Source organism: Limulus polyphemus, unplaced genomic scaffold, assembly GCF_000517525.1.
Source record: "Limulus polyphemus unplaced genomic scaffold, Limulus_polyphemus-2.1.2 Scaffold1523, whole genome shotgun sequence".
In the NCBI taxonomy this organism is placed as follows: domain Eukaryota; kingdom Metazoa; phylum Arthropoda; class Merostomata; order Xiphosura; family Limulidae; genus Limulus; species Limulus polyphemus.
Window position 1 is genome coordinate 52,460 of NW_013667133.1, and position 13,062 is coordinate 65,521.

Genomic DNA, 13,062 nt, shown 5'->3' on the forward strand with positions numbered 1-13,062 from the left:
CATCAAAATGAAATCAACACAGATTGAAAGAAACCTATTTTTAAACTTTAAGGCACACGTGGTTGATCTGGACTACCAGAAGTTACTTGGTGTTGAATACGGAGATAAGGCCTTTGGTTCATCTGCTACTCCCACCAACACTGCTGAGAACTGTTTATCTAATGGCTGTTAACAGATTACCACTGTCCAATTTCAACTCTTGTGACAGTACAGAAAGCAAACAGAGTCAAACTAATCGAAGGAACAGGGAGCAGTAACAGAGCTAGAAAATTTGTTCATGAAATTGCAAATGCCATTTGTGCAAAGTTATTATCAATATTGTGCTCTTCTGCTGCATTTTCTATGCTCAATGATGGATCGCAGGCTAAAGAACTGCAAATGAGAAAGAGTTGGTCATGGTCAGAGTTGTAAAGACTGGACATCCTGTATTCTTTGTTGCTTCACTGGAAAACATAAGACATTTATGGGGATGCAACTGCAGAAAATCTTCACAAGTCAATGGACAGTGTTCTTAAAAACATGCTGAAGATCCCCATGATCAGTATACCAAAGCTTTGGTGTCAGCTACCACAAATGGAGCATCAGTGAATACGGGTGATATAGTGAGCACAGTTCTAGTGGTCTTTTAGTTTTTACTAAAATAGAAATTTTTAAAAGTGATGAATATGTTTAAAGTCCCTATACACTATTGGTAATTACTTGATTACAAAATGAACATATCATAACTAAAAGCTTAGGTAAAGTTTATTACAGTAGAAAACCTTTGTGGAAATTATTCTACTTTAGGTGCAGGGTGATGCATCTAATTCTGTGTGAGGGTACCATGCAGTTTTAAAAACCAAATCAAGAGGAGTTGGTATAGCAAACAGTATTTTGACAAACCTCAAAATTTTGTGGCTTCTCAGATCTATCTAACAGAATGTTTTATCAGTTTTTGTTTTCACAAAATCTAATTTATTTAAGCAGCCTGTTTGACAGTGACAGGCTACTGACATGGAGCATCATGACAGGGCATTGATGGATCCAGGGGGCAAAAAGGGTTCTCAAAAATGTGTAAGGCCATATTTATTATTTTATTTTTTTTGCTACCATCACCACTTGGCAGTCTACCCATTTTTTGCCAATTACCAAGTGCCTCTTTTCTGTAACTCTGGATCCCCCATGCACTAGAGTATCACATTGCACAGATAACTGTTTATGATCAGCTTTTAAAAACTAAATATATTTTTCCCAGGAATCTACAATGGTCTTATGGTGAGACAGCAGAAAGTTGAGAATCCCTGGCTTATTTGGCTCCACTGTGTCTCTCACTAATTTGAACTAGCAGTAAAGAACACCCTAATGAAGGAGGAAGCTTTTGACCAAGTGAAAAATCTGGTGATCACTCTCTACGATCTGATGAAGAGATATGGAAAATTCAAGAGACACTTTGAAGAAACAGCAAAGGCACAGGAATGTCAGATATACAAGTTTCCAAAGATCCATGGAACATGCTTTGTAGGCCACCAAAGAAGGGTGTTTGCATCCTGTTGAATAAGTGGATCCCTCTTGCTCAGACAATTAAGAATTCCATTGCACACTACATGCACAGCAAACTAAACTCCAAGCTGAAAGGTATCCTGAAGAAACTGAGAAGTTTCCAGTTCCTTGCTACCAGCTATTTACTTTATGATATCCTGAAGATAGTCTCCTCTCCATCACTGAAGCTTGAGAGAAGAGAACTTCATACTTTCAAGGTGTTGCCAGCCATTGAATTGACAAAGATGAGAATGTAGGACCTACTCGAAGATGAAGACTCTGACTCCCTCATGATGAAAGCAGGGTACACTATCAATGGCAACAAGATATCTTGTGATCTTCCCAAAGAGGGCCACATGACAAGAAGTGTAGAAAACAGGGAATTCACATAGCCACTCATGTAGCACCTCACTGTGGTGACACTGTTACAAATGATACTGACATGCTCAGGCAGAAAGTGGTTCTAGTTCTAATCCAGTGCTTTGATGAGTGATTCAGCTCCTTTGACAATAGCCTGAATAAAAACATGTTTTGGGTAAAGTGAGTCATCTGGAGGGGTGATGTAGCATCTCAACTTGAGTCTCTGGAAGCTGTTGCTGACCGCTTCTCAACTTCACCGGAAGCTGCTGACTATGAAGTAAGTAAGATCAAGCGAGAGTGGAAAACCCTGAATATTTTGCAGAAGAGCTTCTATCAAGGTGTAGGGACCACAAACCTGTGGGAGCAGATTCTACAAAACACACAGAAGAGTTTGCTTGTGGAAGTTGTCATGGCAAATGGTGTAACAGCAGAGTTGAATGTGGTTTCAACATCCTGATGGCCATGTTGTCGGATCGCATACTTTCATTGAGCCACATCACTGTGTGCGAGATAGCAAATTCTATTTTTATTTTTTTATGATTATGGTTGTGTTTATCATTTATTTATTATTTCCTTCTATTGTTTAGTTTATCTGTGAATTATTAGTTCCATTAAAACACTAACTCACCTTCTACATAATCATTTGTATTTGTAAATGTGTGTGTATGATGAAACTGACACCAACTTCCCTAGCAGTGATGTACAGATACTATTAATGTAACAGAAGAGTATGTAAATTTATGATCACATGAGGTTGTACTCTTGTGAATAAATACCCTGCCAGAAGCTTCATTAAGAGAGAGACTCACGAGATCGTTATTGACAGATATAGCTATTGCTGTTTGTCATTTGATATTGAAAGATATTATTGTATTTTGCAGTATTTTTTTCGGAATTAGGTTTTTTTTCTTTCTGGTTCTTTTTCCTGAGCCCATTATTACTGATTTATTAATATTTATGATAAATTGCTTATTAATATTAGTGTGAAGTCCTGGCCAGGCACTTGTTTATTAACTGTGTTTTGGTAATAGTTGAATTTATTTCCAAGTGTTGTTATTGTGAATAAATTGTTTTTTGTTTTTGAACCCTGATTGTAGCAGCATGTTCATTTTAGACCATTACAAATGCAGGACCTCCTTGTAATCAAAGCCAATCATGATGTCTGATGCAAAATGCGAAGAAAGTTGCAGATGCAGGAATCTACCCAAGGCCATGGTGCTGTTCCAAAGAAAATGAGCCACAGCTCTGCTGACAACACAGCAGCTAGTGCTACCCAGCAAGACACCGAGTCTAGTAACTTTGAAACTGACAGAGGTGGCTCAGAATCAGAGGTGGATTCTGAAGGTGACTCACGTGTGGTAAATATTAGTGAGGATGAGGCCATCACTGATAATTTGGATTACTCAGATGACTCATCATTATAAATTATCTCATTCCCAAGTGAGTTGATTACTGACCACATATTTGGTTTTGAAAGCCTTGTTATCACTCCTTTGAAATGTTCAATTAATGATGGCACATATTTCTGAAACCATAGTAGATATGATTTTAACAATTGACCCCCAAAATTACATCCAAATCCCCAACAACTCACAGTTAAAGCTCTATAATCAAATATTGTAAACTTAGATTCTGAGTACAGTTGAAGCTTGAATAGTGAGTTATGGGGGAATGGGATGTTATCTTGGACGTCAGCTGCAAAATAACAGATTCAGCTTAAGGTTTATGTATGTATATCATTCTGACAAAATGACCCCAAATCTGTTAGAGGTCTTGTAAATGACTTTTTAAATTAGATTTGTAGCACAAAATAAACAGTTCCTGAACAGTCACAATACAAACCTGTGTTAGAATTTCAGTTTTTGTGCTCCTCATGTTTTTTTTGTTTCTTTTTTGTTCTGAGGAGAGCAATTTGCTCTTCTTGATAATTTAGGGAAAGCAATTTATAGCTTTCCTTGTATTTATTAAAATGAAGAACTGAAGTACTATAAACTCATGTAAGAGTATTAAAAAAAGTATTCAAATAATATTTAATAAAGAACATCCAAACTTACGTTTACTTGGCATTGGTGAATAAGTTGATAAAACTCCCTGCTGACTATATCCTCTCTGTACCAACTCATGTGGAGGTGGCGGGGGTTGTTGAGAATGAATGATAAATTCATCTTTTTCTTTCTTTATGCTGGAAGAACTCTGCTCTTTCACAGTTTTTTTGTTCTTCATTTCATTTGTAGACTCACTGTTATCAGGAGGTGGCGGTGGTGGTGGAGGTGGTGGGGGAGCTTGGGTCATATACATCTGATGATAGTAGGCATCATACTAGAAACAGAAAGAAAAATGTTTTCTTAATGCCTATTAAAAAAGAATTATTCATGGGTATAAACAACATTAAAGTTCTAAACTAGAGTATGGCATATTTCATTCAAACAAAAACAAATAGAAACATGAACTGGCCAAAAAAAATGTATTGGGATATTTAATTGGGAAAAACAAAATAAAAACATAATCAGGAGTCTGAGTTTTCAGAGATGCCTAGTTTCCTTCTCTGGGTAAATCAGTTTTTCTGCTTTCTTTATTTACTTAAGTTTGTGTGGGTTTTTTTTTTTATGATTAATGTACCGAGTGGCGTTTAAATGCCTAATAGTATTTCTTAAGTATAATCCTGACTTTTTAAAGAATTCTAAACAACTGCAATTGTTTTTATATACTTTTATGAAAAATGAGATTATTTTTGCATCTTTTTTGAATACTTTTACCCTGAAATGTTAATAAATTTTAAAGTTCTAGTTCACAAATATGTTATGGGTTAAAAAAATTACAAAATTATGATGTTATACAATTAAATGTTATCAAAATTAAATATTTCATTTTTCTGCAACTACATATTTTAGGAACATTATTGTCAAATTTCAAACAATTTCACCCAATAGTTTTATTTTTGTAATGAAATACAACAAGAGCAACATTACTTTCTCTATGAGAGCATAACCGGGGGTAATAGAGTTAAGTACAGGGATATCCCCACCTTAGAAAACCTGAATCCTGATCTTAACTCATCATTATGATCTAAGTTTCTTATCCTTCCAAAAAAGTTATAAATATTCAGTGGCATCACACTATCTATGAAAGGCCACATAATATCAAAATATGCTGCTGATACATACTTGCTCAACAACAACTTTACATTGGCTATGGCTGTCAGGTACTTTGTTGATTTGCATATTTAAAATCCCACAATTCTTTTACTTTAATTCTATTAATTTTCAACTGTAAAACTCTTAACTTGTTTTTATACTGTTCACTCGCAGTGGGGTCACATGTTGCACTGTATGAAGTATTTATTTTGTTCTTGCCTTTTCAATAGTTAGTGTAAAGAACTAATCATTTTACTTAAACACTGCATATTTTTAATGTTTAGTTTGTTTAGATGTCTTATACATTTAAATGGCAATAATTGAAAAAACACTTACCTGATAAGGATTCTGATAATATGGATAACATGCTTCCATTCCTGAATATCCAAACCTAAAATAACAAAGAACACTGAAGTAAAAATGAACCCATAACAGTATGAAGCAACTTCAATGAACAAGTTGTTTTTTTGCAAAAATGAATATAAAATATTATGCTTGTTCTTCTTGTACAGTTAGTTTATTCTATAGTTCTACACCAACACCTTCCAAAAATACACACTAGCAAAGCTTATGATTTTTTACTATTATAAATTGGTTATAAGTTATTGGTATGTAACATTTAGATACTTTAAAAAACAACTATATATGTAAGACTGAGCCTTAAATATTTAACTTCTAGTTATTTTGAGAATGCCATTGTATGCTAGAAAAAGCATGTTTTATATAATGATGTAAGATCTACAAATTTCTGAAAGTTAAGGCTTCAAAACAATCTGAAAGATTCTTGTATTGCATAGAAAACTAGATTGTACATAAATATCAAAATCAGTGAATTATTCAGTTCAGTGTTAGTTAGCGAGTCAGCCAGCATGTTTATTATGGATTGATTATTGAGGAAATTTTGAAAGTACTTTAGGTACATTAATTTCAGAATTTCTATTGAAACACTGTTTTTGAAGTTAGGCTTACCAGCAAATGTAGCTTGTAGCAAATTTCATTAAATCTCTCAACATGGGCTTAGAAAATTTGACCAACCACGTGACCTCTTTGTACTCATTTAAAGTCTTTAATTTTGAATAGTGTGTATATATATCTTCACAAAATTTGTCAGTCTTTCAGTAAACACTGTAAGTCTTTCACATACAAAAAAACCCATATTTTTTAGGGAATTATTTTTAATAAACTAAAAAAAGATTTGTCCTTGAATATATCAAGTATATGTTTTGAATAGACTGTGTGTAAAGTGATTTTCATGTTATGATTTAAAATTTTTCTCCATCTCAAAAATATCAATTTCATTTATGTAATCTCTCAAACCTTTCAAATACATTTGAAAGGTTTGTTTTCAGTAAAACTTTATATTTAATCTGTTATTTTCTCTACCCTAACTATATGCAGTTGGTGAATTTAACCGACCTCATATTTGATCTCTAACCAAATATAATTGAAAGTTATAAAAATTATGGTTTGTCTGAGCAATGACAATTTTATAGTGAGTAGTTTACATTTAATTTCATAATTACTGTAGGGGTGGTGGATTAAATAGAGAAGAGAAGATACCTAGAGAAAATGTGTCATGTGTGTCATATTAAGGAAAATTCACAATTTTTTTTAAATATTGCCTTATAGAATTAAGAACCTAAAACTTATATACTATTAAAATATGGATTATTAGCTAAGATTTTATGCTATACTAATTGGTATAACATAAACAAAAAGTAGATAAATAAAATTTTGAATGTAAGACACTAAAACCTTGTGTCATGCATAGTAAAGGATACCCATGATGAAAGAGTTAAAGAAATAATTCATTATCATTACATGGACTGGACTGTGCATTATTTTCATTAAATAATCCAAAAAAAACCACCCAATCATAGAACATGCTATAACATTAGTGTTTGACAGGATTAATTTGATGAAAATAAATAAATAAACAGAACTCTAATTAAACTTCAAGTTCATGATGATGACAACATGACCATGAAGCAAGATAGAAAATTTGATGAAGTCAATAAAACTATGAAAAGATCAAGAAGAGACAAAATTAAAAATATGAAAAATAAATACACCAAAAATTAAAAGATCAAGAAGAAAGATAAAGGAATTTAAGAGAGGAGTTAAAAGAAAGAAATGTAATGTCTAAAGAATTAAGAGCTAAAATAAATATGATTGAAGACAAGATGAATGAAGCTATTGGAGATGTACAAAGGGATTACAATGACAAGATTGAAGAAGTAAAGCACAAACAAAAAGCTATGAAGTACAGAAAGATTGTAACAAGATCAATGAGGTAGAAAAAAACAACATCAGCCACAAAATAAAACTTCGAGAAAAATAAATTAGTAAATGCAAAGTTCAAACCAACTGTGTCTCTTTCTGCATCCAGCCTAGAATTTCAACTTAAAACACCATTTACTATGAAACATGGAATAGGATAAACTATTTTGTCTACACCTGTTACCACAAATGCTGTGCCATATGTGACTATAGAACCTTCCTGGAGTACTCCAGCCATATCATTATGAAATAAAGTTCCAGAATTTATCTAGCCAGTTCTACAATATCAGCCAATCAAGAAACCAATACATAGGATAGAAGGGTACCTTGGAAGGTATGTCTGACTCGGTTAAAAATAATTTTGAGTGTGAATAAGTGGAATAGTGAACAATAAGCATTTCGTCTTGCCACTTCTTTAAAAGAACTAGTTTTAACAGCATTAAGCAGCCTTCTAGCTGAAAGTCAAAAACTATCAAGCAATGGTAGCCACCTTATCTAACAAGTTTAGAGGGTACAACAGAAGAAAGTATCCAAAGCAATATTCCAGAGTAGGGTAAAGAGGAAAGGAAAGACCTAAGCCAAACTTGTAGAAGATTAGGAAAGGTTTACCCAATTTTTATACCCAAATGTTATACATGAAATGCCGGGTTCTAGTTAACCAGAACTCTCAAGCATTGTATGCACAAGAACTTGTAAGGACACATGATATTTGACGCTCCAAGTACTGAATATGCACTGCAAAAATTCCCCATATGCAAGGCAAGCACAACTACTTTGCTTCGAACTTTGTACCATAACAAACTGAACGGCATATAGTTTGCACACAGCTGTCCACAATAAACTTCTTACAGGTTTCATCAATAACACTAAATTGCACAAAAATAAAGCCACATGAAAGTATCACATAATTAACCCTTTCATCTCAGGTAGGTCAAAGTGTACATGTAACAACCTTTCACAGTTAGATTCAAAATTTAATTAAACCACTTTATTTTCAATGTATATGAATAAACCCAGCATCAGAATATAGATAATAAATCACAGTTGAGTATTATTCGAGTTTCAACTTTATACAGAAATATTTAAAAAAAAGTCTCAATCTACCCTAATATAAGAACTGTGACATTTGTTATCTATGTCTCCCCTCTTCTCCAATTTTTTTTACCACCCCTCCAAGAAGTACAAAATTTAATGTAAATTACTCATTACGTTTTCATCATTCAGGCAAAGCATAATTTACATAGCCTTCAATTTTATTTAGTTACAGAGCAATGAAATAGAAAATCAGACCTCTCTTGCCATACCTATTTGTCACATCTTCTCTTTCAAAACTTAACAGTTGTCTCTAACACATGAGACTATTATTTATAACCAATAGAAAGCCAAAGTTTTTCTCTATCAAATGATGTTTTATATTACATTGTTATCTGTACAGAGAATTGTCTATTTTCCTTCCAATGTAATCTTTATTCCCAAAGGAAATACATCAACGACCTTACAGTTAAAAAGCCAGAAAAATTGTGATAGTTATGGAATATTGTTTCTTTTTTATATGTTATTATTCTGTGTTCTTTGGAGCATTGTTCAATTAAGTAAAAATTATTCAATGCAGTTGTATAATTAGTATAAAAAGTAGGGGTAAGTTTCATTGAAAGTTGAGAGCAAAAAAAAAAAAAAAAAAAAGAACCCAGGTTAGTACTTTATTTCTTGTTTTTCATGTGCATTTTTTATTTATTATTATAAAAGTATATAAAATGTAAAAATTGAAAACTTTTTAGGTTAGATAAAATAAAAAATATTAATAATAATATTTCTATGAGGTACTCTTGTGACTAGTCCATGCATTGTGTAATTCGATACCATAATGTGAGCTGCACATTTGCTACGTGATTTACAATTTATGTGGCGTGAATAATAGTTTGACATGGTTCAAAGGGTAATAAAATTTAAGTATAAATAGATGTATACTGTTACAACCTTTAAGCTACTTAGGATAAATGATTGTAGTTTCCTGTTACAAGTTGAAGTCATTCTAGAAAGAAAAAAGGGTAATCTAGGTTTATTTAGATTTTCTTTTTAGGTGGTTACGAAGTAGGTCAAATTGTCCGATCCCATTTTGAGACAGAGGTAGAGAAAATAACAGATAAACTGCAAGGTTTTACTCAAAAAAAAAAAAAAAGTTTTAAATGCATTTAGGAGGTTTTAGGGATTACACAAAGGAAATTTGAGATTTTTTGAGATGAGGAAAAAGTATTTTTAATTTTAACATGAAAATTACTTTACACACGGACTATTCAACACAAATACTCAATATATTCATTGTAAAATCTTTATTTTAGTCTATTAAACATAGTTCACTAAAAATATGATTTTTTGTATGTGAAAGACTTATAATACAAACTGAAAGACTGCCAAATTTTGTGAAGATATACACAGTTAGAAGTATTAAATCCATAAAGACTAACTCTTTCAAGATGGGTCACGGGTGAAAGGCCATGTCATCTCGTTTGTTGACTTGCATTCAAAATCTTATTGAACTACTATTTCATGAATTTATGTCAATAACTTTGGTATCAAACTGTAGATTATAACTCAAAGTTTAAAACTATACATTACTCAATTTGTTAATTTAAAAGTAAATATAAAAAAAAACAGATAAACATCAATTTTTGTGTGTCACGTGGGATGTTGAATGCAGCACTGGTTCAAATTAGATGTTTGTGAAGTCAAATTACTAAGTCTATAGTTTCATACGAATTAAAAACTCAAATTACAAATAATGACAAGGTAGAATATAAAACAAGAAGGTCTTATCTCTTCTATTTGCCAAGATATTGCTCAACATAATAAATCAAACACAGTGGTACCCCACTGACCTCTTTCCATTTTAGGAAATGCTCCCTTATATACACTTATTTCTATATATGACATGAATAACCAATCGGAAGCTCAGAATGTCCCCCTAGTGGCTTTCTGAGCCTTTCTAATATTCCTTCCGTCATTTCTTTCTTTTGAACCAAGATTTCAATGAGGTAGGTTGTGAATATTTAGGAATGTTAATTTCTAGTATAGATGCTTACGACAATAAAACTAACACGACTGTCTCAATTTCTTACTGATAAACTTTCGGTAGGAAATAAAATTATCAAATTTACAAAATAAATCCCAGAATTTTAATTTTTAATTATCACAGTTGAAACACTAGCCCCCCCCCCTCCCCTTCAACTATGTACATATAGGTCTAAGGCTAAAGTTAGACATGACCATCAAGTCTGGCAAATATGGAAGGCCTAGTTACCATGAGAAAGCATAAAAATCCATGAATTAAACAGAACATAATAATGATAACTTCAAACAGAATTTTATGGAAATTTTGATCAGTACAAAACAGAATAACAATAAATAAAATAAAGCTAGCTTTGCCACTCTCCAGGTTAATGCAAACTATGAATATGAATGACAATACGTATCAGCAGTGTGTGTGTGTGTGTATACATGTGCAGCATTCAGGCAGTGTGTATGTATCATGGTAGAGCATGTGTGAGATTTCTGATGCAAGTCTAGTCTTATTACAGGCTATACTTGGCAGGTAGGCCAAGCTGGTTAGAATGAAAACATGGAACATGACTGGCCAAGATCGCTGTTCTGTTTAAAAGTTTACAGGTCATCAACTGTTTGCTTCCTTAAGATATTATGTAACATTAGCATGGTTTGGGCTTATTTTTCCCAATGTAAGGAAACTTTCCAGGAAGTAAGGCATCAAAAATTTGTTGAATAAAGATGCAAGATTGCCAACTAAACATTACATTAATTGTACTTTATGGAAATAAATAAGATATAAAAACATCAAAATTCTAGTAATTGGTTCATTTTTTTGGGTATTTTTACATCAATATTGTTGTAATTGGAGCATTTTTAAGGGTCTACGTTTTTATTTTTTAGACAACCTGGAAATTTCCTTAAAATCGAGCCCTCACTTAACCTAGACATTTAATTATTTTTACCAAATAATCCATAAGAACCCAGCCAATGATGAAATGTGTTACAACAATATACGAGTGAACTAGGATCAATTTACTTGCATTGTGCAATTTTATAATAACTTATGAAAACTAAATTAGGCTTATATACATATAACAGCACAATCTTACCCAGGATAAACATACAAACTTGGCTGCCAGTACTGCATGTTGTTGCTGAATTGATGTATCTGTGGTTGCAATGAAGTTTCATCTGTACTTGATTCTTTGTTGCTAATCATATTCAAGGCTTTTCTTGCATTTTCCCATGCTTCTTTTGCAGACATGTCATTACCACCCTTGTTTTCAGAACTAAACTGGGAATTCCTTTGCTGGGACCTAAAGTAATACATAATGACTTTATATATAAAACTACACTCAATTTATGTGGACTTTGCTGAAATAAAATGTTTTATAATTTCACAGCTACTATCAACATTAAATTCACTGACCTACTCTAGTTACTAAAACCTAAAGTTTAAATTTCTTTCTTAATGATTAAATAATACCACAGTAATAAATGTTAGGTACACTTTAACAGCTTCTATTACTAAAAAAAAGCAAACAACACTTGCATCGTAAAACACTGTAGAAACAAAGTTAAAAGTATTGAAAAAGGTTTACTTTAGCAATTTGCAATTATTATCTCAAAGTTTGACTTCCTTGATCAGAACCAACCACAGGTTTATGGCTATAACATTTCAGTCAACATTACAATCTTGTGAGTAAAAAGTATTTAATTTATACATACTTTAGAAAACTTGCATTATATCATCTCTGGTTTTTACAATTATAAAGATAGGATATCAATGCCTCTTGGGAGCCCATATAATTTAACCTGGCTATGAACTTTATTATAATGCTACTCTGCAGCCTCCACATATTTGAATAAAGATGGTGAAAATGAGGGAAGTTTCCATAATGAAATCTAGCCAGTTATAAAAAAAGAAAATTTTCTTACTTTCATATTAAAAACTTATAAATTATCATCATCAACATGCTTTTAGTCAGTCCAGTCTGACATCAATAAAAACTTTCACACTCATTTTTGAAATATATTTCCAATATATTTGACTGTTCACTAAGTCTTTCAAGAATATTTTGAATTCAGTTTCTTATCAGTTTTGCACATTAGCAAATTCAGATGACTTACACCGATACTATTTACATAAATATTGGTCCCAGAAGAAACCTTATCATCACAATAATTAAACTAGAAACTTCTCATTAATTCTTTGATAATTTTCCATATTCTATACAAATCTGAGTTGAGTAAACTATTGTGAGATATTTTCATCAAAACCTCTGTAAAGTCATGACATATAAAGCAGCAGAAGACTAAAATTTGTTTTTGGATATTTGCACAAAGCTACTCAATGGCTATCTGTGATAACTTTTCTATAATTTGACATGACAGACTAGAGGTAAAGCACCAAGTCAACAGAACTCACTGCCAACTCCAGGATACTCTCTACAGAATAGTGGGATTTGACTTTCACTCTTATAAATCACTCATGGTCCCAAAGTGCAGAGCATGATTTTCGTTCCCAGTAATGCTAACCACTGAGCTATGCTCAGCCCAAAGACTAAAATAACTGGAATTTTGGTAAGGCAGGAAACTCTTGCTAAATGTTAATAATTGTATTGTTTATTCTAAAGTTCTCATATTCAAGTAAAATGAAAATTCATCTTAGTACAGTTTAGGCTACATACATGACTGTTATATATATATATATATATATATATATATA

General features: G+C 32.2%; 1 protein-coding gene across 3 annotated transcripts in view; it reads right to left on the bottom strand.

Annotated features, from left to right (window-relative positions):
- LOC106463940 (leukocyte receptor cluster member 8 homolog) overlaps positions 1-13,062 on the bottom strand; it is a 52,877-nt gene that overhangs the window by 36,276 nt on the left and 3,539 nt on the right. For all 3 annotated transcript variants that reach the window (XM_022391575.1, XM_013924030.2, XM_013924029.2), the window contains exons 2-4: positions 11,444-11,650; positions 5,349-5,403; positions 3,933-4,197 (exon numbers count right to left, since the gene is read on the bottom strand). In XM_022391575.1, coding sequence (XP_022247283.1) covers positions 3,933-4,197; positions 5,349-5,403; positions 11,444-11,650 — 527 coding nt within the window. The remainder of the gene's footprint in view (positions 1-3,932; positions 4,198-5,348; positions 5,404-11,443; positions 11,651-13,062) is intronic.